At 44.8% G+C, this 20,201-nt stretch overlaps 1 protein-coding gene across 1 annotated transcript in view; it reads left to right on the top strand.

Annotated features, from left to right (window-relative positions):
* Positions 1 to 20,201, top strand: part of LOC149301541 (uncharacterized) — a 193,894-nt gene that overhangs the window by 40,359 nt on the left and 133,334 nt on the right. The window contains exons 7-9 of the mRNA XM_089484310.1: positions 15,048 to 15,345; positions 15,663 to 16,312; positions 17,887 to 18,015. Coding sequence (XP_089340436.1) covers positions 15,048 to 15,345; positions 15,663 to 16,312; positions 17,887 to 18,015 — 1,077 coding nt within the window. The remainder of the gene's footprint in view (positions 1 to 15,047; positions 15,346 to 15,662; positions 16,313 to 17,886; positions 18,016 to 20,201) is intronic.

Below are 20,201 nucleotides of genomic sequence, written 5' to 3'. Positions count from 1 at the left end.
GAGGAGGAAGGCTTAGAAGAAGGACCTGAGGAGGAAGAGCAGGAGAAGGAGGAGAAAGGCTCAGAGGAAGGGCCGGAGGAGGTGGAGGAGGAAGAGGAAGGCCTTACAGGAAGGGCCTGAGGAAGAGGAGGAAGGCTTAGAGGAAGAGCCTAAGGAGGAGGAAGGCTTAGAGGAAAAGCCTAAGGAGGAGGAAGAGCAGAGAGACCTGTGGAGTATTCTGCAGAGGAAGAAGAAGGAGAAGAAGAAGGGGCTCCTGAGCATACGCAGAGGCCTCTGGGGGAGAAGCCACAGGGAGAAATCTCCTGGTTGTAACTTATTATTACTATTATTAGTAGTACCATTAGTATTATTAAATTTTACTTATTTATAAAGACATGGAAATACGTATTTATAAAGAGTATCTCAGTGAGTCTCTATATTATATCATCAGGAAAGATTTTAGGTGTTGTTAAGGTTTGGAAATGCTGTTTGGGGTCCCTTCTGACTTTGGGGCCCTTTCAGCCTCCATTTTGGGTTCCCTGAAGGCCTCAAACTGCCAAGCGCTCAGGCAGAGGTGGCCATTTTGTGTTTTGGCATCCATTTTGTCTTCCAGTGGCCATTTAGTGCTCCGGAGGCCATTTTGTGCTGCTTGTGACTGTGGCTAATAATGTTCCAGAACCTTCTCTGAGTCTCAGTTGAACAGAGGCCTCTCTTTCTCTCCTGAGGCTCCAGAGAGAGAAGGAGGCCAGGCTCCTTGGGCCAAAAGGAAGGAAGTGTGTCTCTTTTCTGAGAGGGTTTTCTTATTACACAGCTCTGCTTCTTCTGGGGAACATGGGTTTTAAAAGGGATCTGAAATGGGGAGGAGAGTTTTAACACAAGCCTTATTCTTATTCTTCTTCACAAACATTGGGCTTTGGCTTCTAAGAGGAGGCTTGTCCCCCCAAAAAGGCGAAAAGTGGCTCCTTTGGGAGGTTTTAAAAGCCTCTCCAGTTTCCTTATTAATAGATTTTCAGGGAAGAAGGAAGGAGGCAGACCAGAATAACTCATTTTACCAAGAATGAAACAAACAAACATACAAACAAACAAGAACAAGAAAAATAAGGATTAGACAGAAAAGCAAACTGCTTTTATTTAAAAAAGCAAAACCATTCTTAACAGGATAAAAGTACGAATTGGATGCTTCTATCCTTTATAACCGACTGAGGCTGTATCTGAACTACAGAAATAATCTGGTTGGAAACCACTTTTTTTCTTTTGTAATTTATTTATAAACAATCCTTTACAAACAAAAATGAAAAAACATACCAAGATATTTGCATAACAAATACAGCTACAACACCAAAAAAGTACAAATACCTATAGCATACACATACAACATGCAATAAATAACATCCTGATATACAAAACTGTCAGAACTGTACTATTCAGTTACTTCCAAGATAAGCTAAGATGACCCTTTTATTTAATTTACTTAAATTCCTACAAGGTATCAATACGTGTTAAACCTCTAATGTTCATGTAGACTTTCCATATGATATCTGGGATTGTAAATTAAACATTGGTATTACAAAATAAATCAAAGCATGACCAGTCCTCTTTAGTTTTCTCAACTGATTTATCCCTCATGATTGCAGTTAAAATGTCCGATCCCTTTGCTTCCCTTAGTTTAATTATCCACTCCGCTATTTTAGGAATTTGGATGTTTTTCCAATACTGTGAGTGACCATCTACAAAATTAGTCTGGAAAATCTTTTAGCTACTTCCTTTTTCAGTTTACATGTCATATTGAGCAAAAAGATCAAAGGGTTTAAAGGTATTTCTTCCTGTAAATGCCATCAAAGAAAATGCCATCAAAGAAAACCATTATCCTGAAACATGGAAACAAGCTAATATAACTTTGCTGTTAAAAGAAGATAGAGATGCAACTGAGGTAAAGAGCTATAGGCTAATTTCCTTATTAAATATGGATTATAAACTATTTTCTATGATTTTGGCCCATAGACTCAAAAAAGTTCTTAAAGACTAGATTCATAAGGACAAGTCAGTGATAACATACAAAACATCTGAAATATAATTGAATATTTTCAAAGGCACAACAAAAAAACACTTATCTTTTTAGAAAAGGCCTTCGATAACATAGGATGGGATATGTTATTTGTGACGCTTGAAAAATGGAAATAGGAGCTTCTTATTATAGATGGATAAAGTCAATGTATAAAGATCAAAGAGCCAAACAAATTGTTAACTATAAAGAAACAGAAGAATTTGAGATTTCTAAAGGTACAAGGCAAGCTTTCCCACTATCACCCCTTTTGTTCATTCTGCTCCTTGAAGCACTGAATAATAGGATAAGATTAGAAAATAAGATCAGTGGAATAAAAATTAACATACATTGAGTTTAAAATGAGAGTCTTCTCAGACGACATTTGTATTCCCTGGAGAATCCAGAAAAGAGCACAAGACAATTGATGGATGTAATAGTGGAACTGGAATATGTTTCAGGACTAAAAGTAAACAGAGACAAAACAACATTAATAACAAAAAATATGGGGAAAAGGAAGAATAAATCCTGGAAGAAATTAGTGGATTTAAAGTGGGAAAGAAAGTTAAATATCTAGGAATAAATTTAACAAATAAAAACTCATATCTATTTCACAATAACTATGAGACACATGGAAGGAAATCAGAAAAGACCTAGAAAAATGGGGGAAGTTACACTTATCGCTATTAGGAAAAATGTCACTGATCCAAATGAGTTTCCTTCCTGAAATACTGTTTCTTTTCCAAGCGATACCCATCATCCAGAATGAAAAACCCTTGAATCTATGGCAAAAGGAAATCTCAAAATATATTTGGAATTGAAAAAAGAGCCAGGATAAAAACGAAAATACTTTGTGATGACAAAAGTAGAGGAGGGCAGGGTTTACCAAACTCAAAACTATATAATGCTGCTTGTTGTTTAGTTTGGATTAGAGAATGGGTTTTGTTAGAGAATGTTAGAGAGACCTTGAAACGGTGGTACATGCTCTGGTAACCTCTCGATTGGATTTCTGCAATGCGCTCTACATGGGGCAACCCTTATACCATACCCGGAAGCTACAGATGGTACAGAATATGGCAGCCAGACTGGTCACTGGTACTTCCAGGGCCAGTCATATTACACCTATACTTAAAGATCTGCATTGGCTGCCCATCCGCTTCCGGGCACAGTACAAGGTGTTGGTGATAACCTATAAAGCCCTACATGGCTTGGGCCCAGGACACCTGGAGGACCGCCTCTCTCCATACATTCCGCCCCGCACCCTCAGAACATCCAGGCAGCAACTACTGAGGGTTCCAGGGGCTAGACTAACCTCCACAACGAGGAAGTCATATTCCATCGTCGCCCCGACCCTCTGGAACACGCTGCCCATAGAGCTCCGCTCGGCCACCTCCCTGGTCCAGTTTAGGAGGGAACTACAAACCTTCCTATTTCGATCAGCATTCCCCGAATCAAGCGCCAGCTAGTTTTCCCCCCTTCGACGGCAATGGCAGCTGGCTGATGGGGTTTCAGTTTTGTTTTAATATGGTTGTATAGTATTTTAATATTTATCGTAATTGTATTTGTATTGTTATTAATATGTTGTTCACCGCCCTGATCGTTGGAAGGGCGGTATACAAATAAAATCTTTATTATTATTATTATTATTATTTAAATTGTTATGTCTGGAGAGTGAACATTTAAGATTTGGGTGGCATGGATCCCTAATTTACGGTAAAGAGAAAGTTAATAAAGAAAGCACAAATCATTTAGTAAGAAAAGCTCTATTGAAGATCTGGGGAAAAACAAGTGTAGAATATGTCCAAAAATACCTTTATGGTGTTCGTCGCATGAGGCTCTTTTCGGGAGGAAAGGTATCCAGAAAACTAAATGGTTAAGATACAAGGATGTACTGAAAGAATCGCAAGGAAAACTAGAGATCAAAACACAAGAAGAACCTAAAGAATCTGGCCTAGATTGTCACTGGTATCTTTATCATCAAATGAGGGAGAGGTTTAAAATAGATGTGAAATTAGAAGGAATACAAAATGCAAAATGGGAATTGTGGAAGCCATGCTCCATGGTCATTCCATGCCTGATGAGAGTGTTGGGTGTGAGGCATTGGAGAAGCATCCAGCTGTGTTTCTCTAGCCAGAAGCCAAAGGAAGGCATTCTCCTCTGAGGGCCACTGGGGAGGTCAGGAGGTTTCAGCAGATGATGCGCTCATTTCACATCTAGCTCCAGGGACATAGCCAGGGTCCTCTCCCATTCCCCATCCCCTGACCCCCCTCCACTCTCACAAGGCATGGAGTGTCAGGACCATGGTGAACAGGTCTGAGGAAATGACATGCATGTGGCCACTAGATGTAGCTGTTGTGGAAGTCATTGACAGCTCTAGTGGCAGTTAGATGTGTCAGCATTTAAACAGTGCATCACTGGAATGTTGATGCAACTGTCAACTGTCATTCTCAACTGTCACTGAGGAAGAGTCAGACAGTGTGTGCCTCAGAGTGGGTTGTTACTGGTGTGGATGGTGGAGGGTGTCGATGTATATAGTGTTGAATAAAAGCCTCATCTGACAGAAGATTACAGTGTCTCTTTGCTCATGGAGAAAGCGACAGGTGTTTCTTCAGCTCACAAGCTACTGACTACAGTCAAGGTGGAGAATCTGGTGCCATACATTAACGTGTTTCCTCACGTGCTGCGCAACATAGCAACGTCAAAAGCGTTTTAACATGGAGTATATGTTGTGTAGGGGAGCTGCAGTGAATCCATGCTAGGTCCAGGGGGCTTTGTTTGGTGAAGAGGGAGGAAGGGGATACCCATCTCTGCATTGGCTCAAAGGAGGCATATGTCACCTGCGTATCTCACTAGCAGCATGCTATTCTCTGTGTCTTTGAGTGATGCAGGATTTCTTGACAAACCAAGCCTAACCCTAGTCTCTTTTCTCAGGAACTTCATCTCAGTCTCCTTGTACACAGCTTTGGGGCATATTTTGCTGGAAGAGACCCAAGTGCAGGGCCACCAGGACACCTCCCCTCCCCCCCTTCCCACCTAATGGCCAACACAGAAGCCAAGCGGAGAGAGTTGGACTACAAGAGAAAGAGGCTGTCGAAGTACAACAACTCTGTGGTGAGTTTCATTTGTGTCATTGCTGGGCCAGCTCATGAAAGCAAATGGAGAACATATTGTCCCAATTTGGAAGAGAAAGTCCTGGTTAATCCTCTGTCACCCCACTTTTTCAGGGACTTTCAAAAATGTCCCTGTTGCTCTCTCCTCCCCCCACTTTCCCCCTTCTCCTCAGCTCTCTTGGGTTGCTGCAAAATGACTTCCAAGGAGTTTGCACCCCATCAACTCAAATGGGGGGAGAGGAGAGGAGATAAGTTGCCAGGGTCTTCCCTTGGCAGGAAGCTGAGGCAAAAGCAAACTATTGTGCCCTTCATAGCTTGTGTGATCTTCCTCATAAACAACCGTGGCCATCCTCACCACCTTCTGGTGTTGCTTGTCCACATGTGCCTTGCTTTTCCTGTCTGTGAAATGTTGGGGTTATGGGAGACCACCTTTGTATCTAAATTGGGGGTGGGCCCAGTGGCCCTCAAGTCCAGAGTGCTCCCCAGAACTGTTTTTTAAGAATGACATTTCCTCTGAAATTTGGCAAGAAATGGCTAAATGCACCATAATTCTTTTGTGGCTAAATGTACTATATATTTTGGGATAGTCAGTATCCTAATTCATCGTTAATATCCCAGCCATGGCCTATTTTATATTCTTTATTATATTGAAAGGATTCGAGACAAAGTGGATCTCAAAGGCTGTAGCTTTTTTCTTGCTGACAGAATTTAAAGTTTATTTCCTGGACTAAATTCTGAAGTGATGAAATAATATTTGGATGCACCATGTGCTTTCCTCCCCTTTTGCTTAGTCACTCTCTGGATGAGGACTATTTTCTGTTGCAGGTAACCTTTGCGGATGTGGCAGTATATTTCACTGAGGACGAATGGAAACTGTTGACTAAGAAGCAGAGGCTTATGTACAATCATGTAATGATGGAGAATTACAAGAATGTGGCCTCTGTGGGTAAGTAACTGGTAAACATTGTCCTTACTATGAAGACTGAGGTCCCTTTTGTGCTAAATTGTCATGGTGCAATGATTCCACTAGAATTATAAAATCATAGAGTTGGAATAGACCACAAGGGCCATCCAGTTCAACCCTCTTCTGCCATGCAGCAATACACATTCCAAGCACCATCCAGCCTCTGTTTAAAGACCTCTAAAGAAGAGGACTTCACCAGACCCTAAGGGAGTATATTCCACTGTCGAAGAGCTTTTACTGTCCCAAAGTCCCTAGTAATGTTTAGGTAGAACCTCTTGCCCTGTGGCTTGCATCCATTGTGATGCCACTTTTTCTATGTAGCAGCAGAAAGCAAGGTTGCTCCATCCTCAATATGACCCTTTCCAATATTTAAACATGGATTTCATATCCACTCTTAACTTTCTTTTCTCCAGGCTAAAGCTACCCAGCTGTCTAAGCTGCTCCTCATAGGACTTGATGGTTTCCAGACCTTTCACCACTTTGGTTGCCCTCCTCTGGGCATATTCCAACTTGTCAACATCCTTTTTGAATTGTGGGGCCCAGACGTGGACACAGGATTATGCCAAGGGAGGCCTGACCAAAGCAGAATAGAGTGGCACTATTACTTCCCTTGATCTAGATACTATACTCGTATTGATGCAGCCTAGAATCACTTTGGCCTTTTTAGCTGCCACATCACACTGTTGGCCCATGTTCAACTTGTGGTCTACTGTGTGTCCTAGATCCCTTTCAAGTGTAGTTTAATTAAGATAGCAACATCCTGTAGAATATTTGAATTTGTAGTTTAGTGAGGCACTAGTGCTCTCCACTTTATAAGGATACTAAATACCACATTGCCGATTGTCAGAACCAGCTTCTGTGGTTCATCCAGAATGGTATTGCGGTTTAGGGGGGAATTGTTAGTAGTTTAAATGTTGGTAGTTTTAAGTCATTGGTAAGTATAATGGGGCCGAGAACGGCTTGGAGGAAGGGAATCAGTTGTGGAGGCTATTCACTGACTGGTTTGTGAGATTTGGGTGGCAGGCATGCCCCAGGGGGAGAGGTGTATGAGAAGGGTGGAAGAAGAAGGCAAGAGGTACCTTGGCAACTGGGCTGGTTAGGGGCTGAAGGGGGAGGAAAGGGGGGAGTGTGAAGGTAGTTAATGACAGAGGGAAAAGGTATTGACTCTCCATAGACTGCTTAGAGGTGTTAATGGATGCTTCTGCCTGAGTTTCTCAATAAACCTTTTGGTGCAAGCAAAGTACGTTTTAATTCTGAAACTTAGGCCTGTTATAGACTGCCAAAATAAAGCTGCTTCAGGTCTCTTTGGAGGTATGCTATTTAAATGATGCATGCATCCTAAGAATCCAGAAGCTGCATCAAAGCTGCACTCCAGTGCTTAGGAATGGAGTGTGGCTTTGGCGCGACCTCCGGACTCTTAGGACCCATGGATCATTTAAATAGCATACTTCCAAAGAGACCCGAAGCAGCTTTATTTTGGCAGTCTGTATCAGGCCTTAGTTCGGCCCCCAGAAATCCCCCCAATTTTGGGATTTTGTGGGAAGGAAGCATGGAGATTAATGCTTTTCTCACCGAAATGATGAGAAATGACCCCTCTTCCATCCTTTTGAGGCTCCGGAGAGACTTCGTGGGTAAAATGCCTCTCTTGGCCCTGCAATGGCTCAGGGAACAGTGGCAAAATGGACACCACTTCCCCAAAGGGATGCAATGCAATAAAATGTGGGGTTGCCCCTGAGATCCCCTGGGAGCCAATGTGACCCCCCCCCATCCCCACCAGTACCCCATTCCTGTCTTAGAGATGTCTTAAGGCTGTTTTGAGGCTGCTCTCTAGGCTCCTCACCCTCACCAAAATTGGAATCCAGGTCCCAGACTCCTTGTTCTGAATTCCTAATGCATTATTTGTATATTGATTATCCTGCCTTTCTCAACAGATGATCCTCAAAGTGTCCCTTTTCTGCATCACATACAATCTGTGGGTGTGTTTCTGTCTGTGAGTAATGGAGGGAATGAGAAAAATAGAAAGGCAGGGAAGAGATGCTGTAGGTGAGATGCTAAAGCAATGCAAATGGCAAGACGGACGGTTGGAGAACGGAGGGAGAAAGGGAAGGGCATCAGGCATCTGGAAGCCAGGAGAGGAAGGCAGGAGCAAAGCCAGGATCTCCTAGCTCTGTGCGGAGAGGAAGGGACCTCTGGAAAGTGCCAGGAGAGGGGCCTTGGGGATTGGGAGGCAGCCACCAACCTCACAGATTTTAAGGACTGAACTGGTGAGAACCAGCTCAGGCCCTTGTTTTCAAACCTTAGGGGTTCCATTTGGCAATTCTGAGTAATATCTATGAAAGGTGGAAAGGAAGACACAAAAACTGCTATTTCTCTAATGTTTCTTTTCCTACCTGAGCTTGCTTAGCTCCATGGTTATTCAAGAGGTCCTTTGTTACCCAAAATGCTGGAGTCTGGGGAGGACATTGCAAGTGCTGTGCTTTTAGGGAAATTTGGCACTTAGCTCAATAGAACGAAATAGTTTCACTGGGGCAACAGTGACCTCAGCATCCAGCTCAGCTATAGCAGGTCCTGAATTTAAAAAAAAAAACAAACTTCAGAGGCATTTGAGATAGGTTTTTGTGTTTTATTTAGGGGGAAATCAAAACACACACATACATATAAGTGTTCACGCACACATGCAAAAAACTGGGTGACAGAGGTGGGAGTGGTGAATAGTGTAAGAAGGCTTTGCTAATGGTAAAACATTACCTAGATGGATCTTGATTCCAATTGCTGAGGGTCCAGAATGGGGAGAGAAGTCAGTAACTCCAGTGGCAAGTGGGGCTGGCAAGTGTAGTGAGGTGTTTACCAATGTAAACCAATGGATTTCAACCAACTTGATTTCAGTAAGGTGTTTGACAGGGTTCCCCATGACATTCTTGCAAAGAGGCTAGTGAAATGTGGGCTAGACAATGTAACTGTTACATGGATTTGTACTTGGTTGACTGGCCGAACCCAAAGGGTGCTCAACAATGGCTCCTCTTCATCCTGGAGAGAAGTGACCAGTGGGGTGTCCAGTGGGGTTCTGTCCAGGGCCCAGTGCTATTCAACATCTTTATCAATGACCTGTGTGACAGAAATGGGGGCATACTTATCAAATTTTCAGATGACACCAAATTAGGAGGAGTAACTAAAGCCCCTGAGGACAGGATCAAACTTCAGAATGACATTAATAGATTGGAAAGCTGGGCCAATGCTAACAAAATGAAATTCAACACAGAAAAATGTAAGGTACTGCACTTTGGGAGTAAAAATGAAATGAACATATATAGGATGGAGGACATGTGACTGAATGAAGCTACGTGTGAAAGGGATCTGGGAGTCCAAGTAGACCACAAATTGAACATGAGTCAACAGTGCTATGCGGCAGGTAAAAAGGCCAGTGCAATTTTAGGCTGCATCAGTAGAAGTATAGTGTCTAGATGAAGGGAAGTAATAGTGCCACTGTATTCTGCTCTGGTCAGGCCCCACCTAGAATATTGTGTCCAGTTCTGGGCACCACAATTCAAAAAAGAAGTTGACAAGTTGGAAAATGCCCACAGAAGAGCAACCAAAATGGTGAAGGGTCTGGAAACTATGTCCTATGAAGAATGACTTTGGGAGGTGGGGATGTTTAGCCTTGAGAAAAGAAGGTTAGGAGGTGATATGATAGCCCTCTTTAAATACTTGAAGGGATGTCATATTGAGAGGGGAGCAAGCTTGTTTTCTGCTGCTCCAGAAAACAGGACCCAGAACAATAGATGAAAGCTACAGGAAAAGAGATTCTGCCTCAATTTTAGGAAGAACTAACTGACAGTAAGGGCTGTTTGAAAGTGGAACAAACTCCTTCAGAGTGCAGTGGAGTCTCCTTCCGTAGAGGTCTTTAAACAAAGGCTGGATGGACATCTGTCAGGTATGCTTTGATTGAGATTTCCTGCATGGCAGGGGATTGGACTAGATGGCCCTTGCGGTTTCTTCCAACTCTAGGAGTGTCTCTCTGCAACTGCAATGACGCTGAAGAGCAGCCAATTGGGGCTGATATTTATAGTGAATTGGTTGCTTGGGGGCAGAAACCGAGCATTTGAAAATGTTTAAATTGCTTTAGAATGTTTCCTGGGTGGGGAAAGAATCGTCTGAAACTGAAATAAATGCAGTGGGTGCTTTTTGGAAATACTTCAGCCAAAAAGGATCATCACACCAGCTCTCAGGTCCTTCGTGGCTCTGAAATCTGGTCTCATTCACAAACCAATATATAGCATTGTCTGAAGGCGACACTCTCAGAGCTCAACAATAACATAACAGAGTAAAGAAGCAAATCTCCAGATATAGCTATTGGCAATGCATTAACCACTTTCCACTCTTAAAAATAACTCACAGACGCAGTTGATTTCCTCCAAGTCCATGTAAGTTCTTTAGCTTCAGTTGCAATAGAAAACAGATATGTACCAGCTCTCCTCTCTGACTTTCATCAACTTCACAATCTCTTCTACACCCAACTCCAACCCACATCAATCCGCTTGTGAGCTGTATACCGTATTGATTGTGAGTCATCTCCTGGTGCCACACAGCATGAAGCATCATCTGCAGTTAGCTTGCATCATGCCATGTGCTCTGACTCAATACTCTATGGCAGTCTCACAGGAAATGATGCCACTTTTCAATCAAAGTATTTTTACATATATTTGATAGAATATTTTTCAACTGTCTGACTATCTGCTTCCACTGATTTCCTTATGGCAGTTCCCCTACAATCTCTTCTTTGCTAGCTCTTATGAGTAAGGATACAATCATTATATGGATTTGGGGGCATCCAGAACAGGGGCACTCACACCAACTTTATTAATTTAATCTCAAATAGGGAAGGGTGAATGTGTGGCTAAATCTTGGGGTAACATCTTCCTCTCTTAATGCTGAGATTCAGTCTTGTCTGTCATTGTCCTTGTTTACAGAAGAACGTGCCAGCCATGAGAGAGTCCACACAAGAAAAGCGTCACATAAATGCCAGCATTGTGGGAAAAAATTTACCTACAAGTCAGTCCTTGTCATGCATTGGAGAATCCACACTGGAGAGAAGCCATACAAATGCCAGCATTGTGAGAATTTTTTTTCTTTGATGTCAAACCTAGTGACACATCAGAGAATCCACACAGGAGAGAAGCCATACAAATGCCAGCATTGTGGGAAATGTTTTTTGTCAAAGTCACACCTAGTGACACATCAGAGAGTCCACACAGGAGAGAAGCCATACAAGTGCCAGCATTGTGGGAAAGGTTTTTCTTCGAAGTCAGACCTAGTGATACATCAGAGAGTCCACACAGGAGAGAAGCCATACAAGTGCCAGCATTGTGGGAAAGGTTTTTCTTCTAAGTCAGTCCAAGTGATCCATCAGAAGGTCCACACAGGAGAGAAGCAACACAAATGCCAGCATTGTGGGAAATGTTTTTCTTGGAAGTCAGGCCTAGTGAGATATCAGAGAGAACACACAGTGGAAAAGCCACACAAATCCAAGCAGTGAACTAACATTTTTTATCAAGAAGAAATACAGAAAATCCAGGGGTGAAAAAATCCCTTATGATTTTGTTTGTAACGCTTGTCTGTCCATATTTCTGTGGTTTGCTAGTGCATGTGTCTGTTTATGTTTTAAGGTTATATTTCGTTAAGTTTAGTTTCAATTGCTGTTAGTATAGATCATTGCTTTGGGATATAAATTTTGTTGGGGATTATGGGTTGTGGTGTAGGTTAGCTATATAGGGGGCCTGGGATTTGTTGCAGCTGTCAAGAATAGTTATGGGAATGGTAGCTTTTTCAATGTGTGGGATGTTGAGTGAATAAAGTCTGGGGCTAGTATTAACCGAAAATGGTTCTTTCTTGGGATGGCAAAGGGGGCCTTGTTATCTGTGGGGCATAGACTGTGGGGATTGGAGATGGGGGCTAGGTTTTGAAGAGGGTGGAGTTTTAGGTTTTGGGGTTTTATGTATTCTTTGACTTGGGATGGGCAGTTCTTACTTAAATACTGAATTTCTGCTATGTGTTCTCAATAAAGTTCTTTGCTGTTTTTAACACACTGGACTCTGAGTCACAAAAGTTGTGAATTTGCACAAAACTGACACTTTCTTCTCTGCTCAGTCCTCAGCTCCTTTCCCAGCCATAAGAAGCAAACACACACATACCTACACACACACACACACACACGGACAGATAGTGGTATATATACAAAGCATACCCTTCCCTGCCTGTCCCTCCTTAGTCCAGCTCTTTACCTTGGGCTGCATTCCTCAAAGTCTCCTCAGAAGAAGTAAGGAAGGAAAGATGAAAGGAAAGTGAACAGTGTGATGCGGCAGCTAAAAAGGCCAATGCTATTTTAGGCTGCATCAATAGAAGTATAGTGTCTAGATCAAGAGAAGTAATAGTGCCACTGTATTCTGCTTTGGTCAGGCCCCACCTAGAATATTGTGTCCAGTTCTGGGCGCCACAATTCAGAAAGGACATTGAGAAACTGGAGCGTGTCTAAAGGAGGGCGACAAAAATGGTGAAGGGTCTGGAAACCATGCCCTATGAGGAACCACTTAGGGAGCTGGGGATGTTTAGCCTGGAGAAAAGAAGGTTAAGAGGTGATATGATAGCCCTGTTTAAATATTTGAAAGGATGTCATATTGAGGAGGGAGCAAGCTTGTTTTCTGCTGCTCCAGAGAACAGGACCCGGAACAATGGATGCAAGCTACAGGAAAAGAGATTCCACCTGAACATTAGGAGGAACTTCCTGACAGTAAGGGCTGTTCGACAGTGGAATGCACTTCCTCGGAAGGTGATAGAGTCTCCTTCCTTGGAGGTCTTTAAACAGAGGCTGGATGGCCATCTGTCAGGGATGCTTTGATTTGGATTTCCTGCATCGTAGGGGGTTGGACTGGATGGCCCTTGCGGTCTCTTCCAACTCTACGATTCTATGATTCTATGATTCTATGAAAGGGAGGCTGCTGAACCCAAAGGCTGCCAGCGGAATAAATAGCAGCAGCAAGGCCTGGTGATCCATGTGCATGCTCAGGAGGGGGCTTTGGGGGCATGTGCGCATGCGCAGTCTCGGCCCCTGAATAATAATAACAATAAACTGTTTATTTATAGCCCGCTTTTCCTGGTAGATAAAAGCGGGTTACAACAGGGGTACTACACAATGTACAATTTACAAACAGTATTCATATAAAAACCGCGACAATACATCAAATTATTAAAAACAGGGTAAAAAAATTACAAGATTAAAACCACAACAGAAACTAGCATAAAGTGCTGGTGCAAGGGGGAGAGAGCAGATATCATAGCATCTGGGGGAAAGCCTGTTGGAAGGGGAAGGATTTCAACTTCTTCCTGAACAGGTCAAGGGAGGTAACCGAGTGGAGCTCGCCGGGAAGAGAGTGCCAAAGCTGCGGGGCCGAGATAGAAAACACCCTCTGTGCAGTCACAGAATATCTCATATCAGGAACCCTCAACAGTTGCTTCCCGGCCAACCTGAGGGCGCGGGGTGGATTATATGGGGAGAGGTTGTCCTCCAAGTACCCTGGGCCCAAGCCATTTAGGGCTTTATAGGTAATAACCAACACCTTGTATTGCGCCCGTAAGCTATTGCTGCCCTCACAGTCTGTTTTGAGGGAGGGAGGGAAGTGGGGAGAGCCCTCCTTCATTTGGAGGAATGGCTGGAGGGTCTTCTGGGGGGCCCTTGGGGGTTATAAGAAGGAAGGAAGCTCCCTTCTCTCCCCCAAAGAAAGACAGGGGGCCTGCCAGGTCTCCTCTCCTTCTTTCCTTCCCTGCTTCCTCCTTGGGGGATTCCTTGGGGCCCAGGTATGGTAAAGTATGGTTTTTTTTCCAGCAGAGAAGGGCCCAAACATCCTAACAGTGGGTAGCTCCTGATAGCCAGGTTGAATTCAAACAAAGAGAGAGTCCTTACCCCCCAGTGGGAGGAGTGACTCCTTCAGGAACTCAATCTTTCTAGATCATCCCTAGAAAGAGATCTAGGGAAGACAATTGAACTGAAAAGCTGGCACTACGCCAGAGAAAAAACACGAAAGTTCACTGCTTGTCAAAATTTACAAGAAAACTACAAAAAAATGGAGTCAAGATGGTACCTGACGCCTGTCAGACTTGCTAAAATTCATAGGGACAGCAGTAGTCAATGTTGGAAGTGTGCAAATACAAAAGGCTCCTGGTTCTACGTATGGTGGGAATGCCCCAAGGTAAAGAAATACTGGAGCCAAATTCATGCATGCATAACTAAAAGTCTTGGGATAAATTTCGATTTGACTCCTGAAATTTATTTGCTTAACATGACTAATAGAATCCCTTGGGAAACAGAGAAAAAACATTGGCGTAAAATCCTATACATGGTCTCAGCAGGGAGGTTATTGCTGGCACAATATTGGAAAAGCAATGAAATACCATCAATAGATGAGTGGCTACTGAAGATATACGACATGATGGAAATGGACAGATTAACTAGAATTATTCAGGGAATAGATGAGGAAGAAGTGGAAAGGGAATGGGAGTCACTAATAAACTTTTGTGATGATAGATGGAAAGGCATGTAAATCATCGCGTATTTAATTGATATTATTAAGCAACCTCATTTAACAAATAGAAAATAGGGTGTTATAATATAAGTAAGCAAATGTATAGACTGGAGTAATAGAAGAAACATGAAGTGCTATAAGGTAACTATTATATGGAGAGTAATAAACACAGAGGCAAATGTTGTACAACAGGAAGTTTATTTGTCATCAAGATTTTTGAAGATACAGGATCATTATATGTAATAGTTCTGAGTTGAGATGCTTCTGATTAATTTATGTTGATCATGTTGAATGTTGTATATCTTCATATTTTAAGCAATAAAATTATATTAAAAAAAGAAAAAGGAACTCAATCTTTCTTCCTGCCTTGCTCCTGGTAGGATGCTCAGACCTTCGCAAGATCACCTTTACTGCCTCCCAAACCTCCTGGCTATTTCTCCCCCCCCACTTCACACCGAAGATGTCGGGCCCTGAGGAGCCCAAGCCAGAGAGGGAGGCCGCTCCTGACCAGCTTTGCCGGATGCTCGGTCGGAGGGGTTGCCCCTTCCAGGCATGGCCGGGCTGGAGACTCCCCAGGCGGCCGTTCAGGTTCTGCAGAGAGGGAGCCGACCCCAGGGACATCGGACGCCGAAGTGAGGGAGCCTGTAAGTACCCAGCCCACCGCCTTCCCAGGAGATGGTGCGGTGGTTTTGGGACTTCCTGGCAAAGGAAGGCTCAGAGATATTGTGGGCGCCTCGGGGGGGGGGGAGCCCAGACAGGGCCACAGCCGGTACAAGCCAATGGAAGCACGGGGCCCCAGAGCCGCATCCTGTGGCACAGAGCCCCTACCCCCTCCCATGGACGGCTGAGTTCGCGCCTCCACTGCGGGGTGACCCTTTCCCTCAGCATTTTGCCAACAGTAGGGAATTACCGCCCTATGGTTGGGGAACCCCTTGGCCATTGATGGGCTTCATGCCCAGCAACAACATGTTTTTGGCATCCCCTTAAATTGGCAGCCATCTTGGCCATGTGCTCTCTGATTGGGAGTGGCCATCTTGGGCGAGTTGACCCGAATGGGGGTGGGGACTTTGGGGTGACTTCCAATGGCAGCCATCTTGGCCATGCAGTTGCCGATGGGGGCCGCCATCTTGTGGGCCCCGATGTGAGCCATCATCTTGTTGGTCCCGATGTGGGCCGTTCTTCCAGCCCCATCTTTTCAGGGGGTGGCGCCAAGGGTGCCCGCCAGCAGAGCTCCTCCGCCAGCGACACCCAGCCTAGCCCCACCACCACTGCAACAAGGGGTCAGCCCGGTTCTGACTGGACAAAGACTAGTGGGCCCTCATCAAACCAGGCAAGCAACGCAGATGTGCAGAGCCAGGTCTCCCTTCCACAGGACCAGACAGCAGGCTCAGTCCCTATTAGAGATGGTGAGGAGGTCTCTGTATCAGACTCAGACACAGACATGTTCTACCAACCCCCAGCCAAGCGTAGCAAACATGACAGGAGCGCTTCTAAACACAAACGCTCCATCTCTTTTCACTCCTTGGATGACAATTATACCGAGGGGAGCTATGAGACTGTAGATTCTGAAAATGAAGAAGGGGAATTATCTGATGAGGAGGGCCAAGAAGACAGGGATGTCCCATCCTCTTCACACTCGTTCTGGGTAGAGGACTATCCTCTATTTCTAAAAAAAGACTACCAAAACCCTAGGCATTAGCCTCCCTTCCACCCAAAGTCCTGGCGAGGATTCCGATCTTTCCAGGGTGGGTGAAGACTTGTTCCCTGTCACAGCTCCCTCAGTTCCAGAGATCCCTTGCCCTTACAATTTGAAAATTAAATTAAATTAATTAAAAAGATTGTATGTACAGCGCTGTGTAAATTTACAGCGCTTCATAAATATAGGTTAATAATCATCATCATCATCATCAGAGAACAGTTAGGGCCAGCCGCCCTAACCACAGCGCTATCAGGAATTTATACAACTTCCAACAAGCTGTCATGGATAAACTCAAGGTGTCCTTAGTGGATGCTCCGGTGTCAGTGCGGGTGTCATCAGCGGGGTTCAGCAGAGATGGTGAAGACATCCTGAGAAACCCAGAAGACAGAAGAGCTGAGCTCAAGCGCGCCACGACTCTGTATCTATAGCTATCAGGGACACAGCTGCAGTCTCCATGGTCACGTGGACCGCTCTTCAGTGGGCTAGAGACATGTTAGAGACAATCCCATCCATTGACACCAAAACTAAACAGGCCTTAAATAAGATAGCCAAGGCCAACGCTTTTGCAGCTGATGGTACTCTGGACGCTATACAGTTTTGCGCCAGGGGCCAGGCCGCAGCGGTTGCTGTCTGACGACAGCTCTGGCTAAAGAACTGGAATGTAGACACCAAGTCGAAACAAAATCTGGTGTTTACCCCCTACCTGGGCACCAAGCTGTTTGGCGAGTCCCTTGAGCCAGGTCTGGTTGAGGGCAAGGACAAAAAGAAGCCTTGCCTTCAATTAAGAAAAGAGATGACAAAAAACAGTTCAGGCAGGGATGTTCTTCCTTTCGCCCCTCTCGATCCTTTTCCTCCTCTAACTCCTTTCAAGTCAGAGAGGCTAAGGCCAACAAGACCCTATGGGGTGATACCAAATACCGTCCAAAATCCAACCAATCTTCCTTCACTCCAAAGGAAGGAGGAAACTCCAAGGCCAACCGCAAAGGTCAACAACAATGACGGGAACCCTCCAGTGGGAGGCAGACTTCAAGAGTTCAGGGATATCTGGGACAACTCCACCTCAGACAAGTGAGTGCTGGACACTATCCATCAGGGATACAAAATAGAATTTTCCCGGACACCACACGATATGTTCCAGCCTTCCCCCAGATCCAAAGACCCCCGACAAACATCGCCTCCTACTGGAAGAAATTCTGCGCCTGCTGGAGATCCAGGCCATCGAACCTCTCCCGGCAAACCAGAGACATCGGGGTTGTTACTCGACCTTCTGGTTCCCAAGAACGGATCATGGTGTGCAATTCTCAATCTGAGAAGCCTAAATCATTTTGTTTAGAAAAAAAACTTTTGAATGGAAACCCTGCAATCCATCCTTGAAGCCTTACAACCTGGAGAGTTCCTCTCATCACTGGACCTTCAGGATGCTTATATACATATTCCTATCCATGCTTCACATCGCCGTTTCCTACGTTTCAGATACAACACCAACCACTTTCAGTTTTGGTGTTGTATCTGAAACGTAGGAAACGGCGCTTCCATTCGGACTTGCGTCAGTGCCCAGAGTCTTCACCAAAGTGATGGTGGCCCTGGTCGCACACTGGAGGACCCAGCGGATCCACGTCTACCCCTACCTGGACGACCTGCTGATCAGGGCGAGGTCCAAACAACAGGCAATTCTCGACACGTCCAGAGTCCTCAAGTCCTTGAAAGCCCACAGCTTTCTGGTCAACACTGAAAAGAGCTCCCTTCATCCCAAACATCAAATCCTACACCTGGAAGCTGAGATAGACACACATCGGGGGACGATCTCCCTACCTGTCTGCCAAAGATAGACCATAGCCGAGGCAATTCACAGTGCTGAACTCCCGTCGGGCCAGCCTGTCGGCGCTGATGCATCTTCAGGGCCTCATGATTGCAACGATTGATTGCCTACCGTGGGCACGTTTTCATGCCAGGGCTCTTCAGTGGCTCCTCCTGTCCCACCAGCAGGCCATCGCCCTCAAACTTCACAAGGTCATCTAGGTTCCCGACCGAGGCCTGCAGTCTCTACAGTGGTGGATCTCTCCAGCAGTCCTGATAGGCCGACCTATCTGGAGACCCAAAATGAACCAGGTCACAACAGATGCCAGCCTCAGGGGCTGGGGAGCCCACTGCAGAGCCCACTTGACCCAGGGCCGCTGGGACCACAACGAACAGTCCCACAGCATCAACTGGCTGTAACTTCGAGCTGTTCGTCTGGCTCTCTTGGCCTTCAAAGACCTGATTCAATCCCAGGCAGTCCTGATAAGGAAAGACAATATTGCCCCCAAGGCTCACATAACGGCTATTGCTTGGCATGGGCTTTTTCCCAGGCAGCCAGGCAGCCCCCCTTCCTCCAGTGGAAATCCTGCTGAGCTTGCCTGCCCCCCACCCCCCGCCCTCTTCCTCAGGGACCCCATTCGGACAAGTCCTTCCTTCCATGGAGGGGCCTCTCTCTTTCACTTTCCTAAGCCACTCACCAGCCTCACCTTTCTTCACTCCAAATACAAACTTATGAGGTTCCAGGTTCTCTTTTCTTCTCGCTAGCAGCAATTATTGCTGTGTGCTTTGAAGTTGTTTGGACTCATGGTGACCCTAAGGAGAGCCTATTATAGGGTTTTCTTGAAAGATTTTCTTCAGAGGGGTTTGCCATTGCCTTCTCCTGGGGCTGGGAGAGTGGGACTTGCCAAGTGTCAACCATTGGGGTTGTATGGCAAGCAGTGTTTCACTGACTTCATTTCCAAAATTAACCCAAAGCAGCCACTTCCCTTGCTCAATATACCATTACTTTCCCTCTTCTCTCCCTCCCCCCAGTAAAACAGTGGACCTAATGCCATGAAATAGGGATGGGGGGTGCTAGGGTTGTCCCCCAAGAGGAAAGGGGGCAGTCGCCCCAAAAAGTTTGGGGACCACTGATCTAGACAGTATATTTCTATTAAAGTAGCCTACAATCACATTGGCCTTTTTAGGTTTCGTCAGAGGGGGGTTGCTATTGCCTGCGAGAGAGTGCCTTGGGTTCCCCACCCCCAGAAGTCATGCCCCTGGAAGACGGAAATCCTGACCCCAGAAGTCCCACCCCCAGAAGGGGGTTGTCCCACCCCTGAAAGTTGCGCACTGGCACCCACTGAGTCCCAGTGCAGGAATGCCACTGACTGATGTATTTATGGCACCCTTCCTGCTCCATGTAAAAAGAGTAAGGGAAACACATGTTACAGAAGAAGCAACCCCCCCCCCCCCCAAATATAATACTTTCTAGCCAAGGTTTAAGTCCTGGGGAAAAGGAGGAAAATAAGGGTTTGATTCAGGGGTCATCAAATGTTGTGTGCGTCAATGAAAGGCTAGAAAGCAGTCAGAAATACATCTTCAGCATCCTTTCTCATGGTCACAAGCCAGTTGAACTCTAGCAGCCCCTCATTAATCCTTAGATTGATGCTTCCATAACTGATTCTGTCTTTTACAGATTCTAGATATGCAACGAAGAATACAGAATACTCCAAATAATGCAAAGGTTTATTCAGTGTTCTTATAAGGCTAAGGTACTTTCAAACCAAAAACTTTGTAGAAGATGTGCCATAAATGAAGATTATAATAGAACATTACAAATAGAATAGAACAAAATGTATAAAATATGCCTCTCCAAAAAACTATATTCAATTGCTGACATTTATACCATTTCTCTAAAGGTGTAAATTCTGAGAAAAACATCTTCTGCAGTTCAGGCATTTCTATGGCTTCTGTCTTGTATGAATGCTCTTGTAGTATGTAAGGATAGCACCTGAAGTAAAATATCTGCATCTCCATTGCATTGATGGCATCTCCA

Source organism: Sceloporus occidentalis, unplaced genomic scaffold (assembly GCF_023333645.1).
Source record: "Sceloporus occidentalis isolate IW3139 unplaced genomic scaffold, rSceOcc1.0.p SCAF_21, whole genome shotgun sequence".
NCBI classification, from domain to species: domain Eukaryota; kingdom Metazoa; phylum Chordata; class Lepidosauria; order Squamata; family Phrynosomatidae; genus Sceloporus; species Sceloporus occidentalis.
Note: the sequence above shows the minus strand (reverse complement) of the source record. Positions and strands in the feature narration are given on the sequence as shown.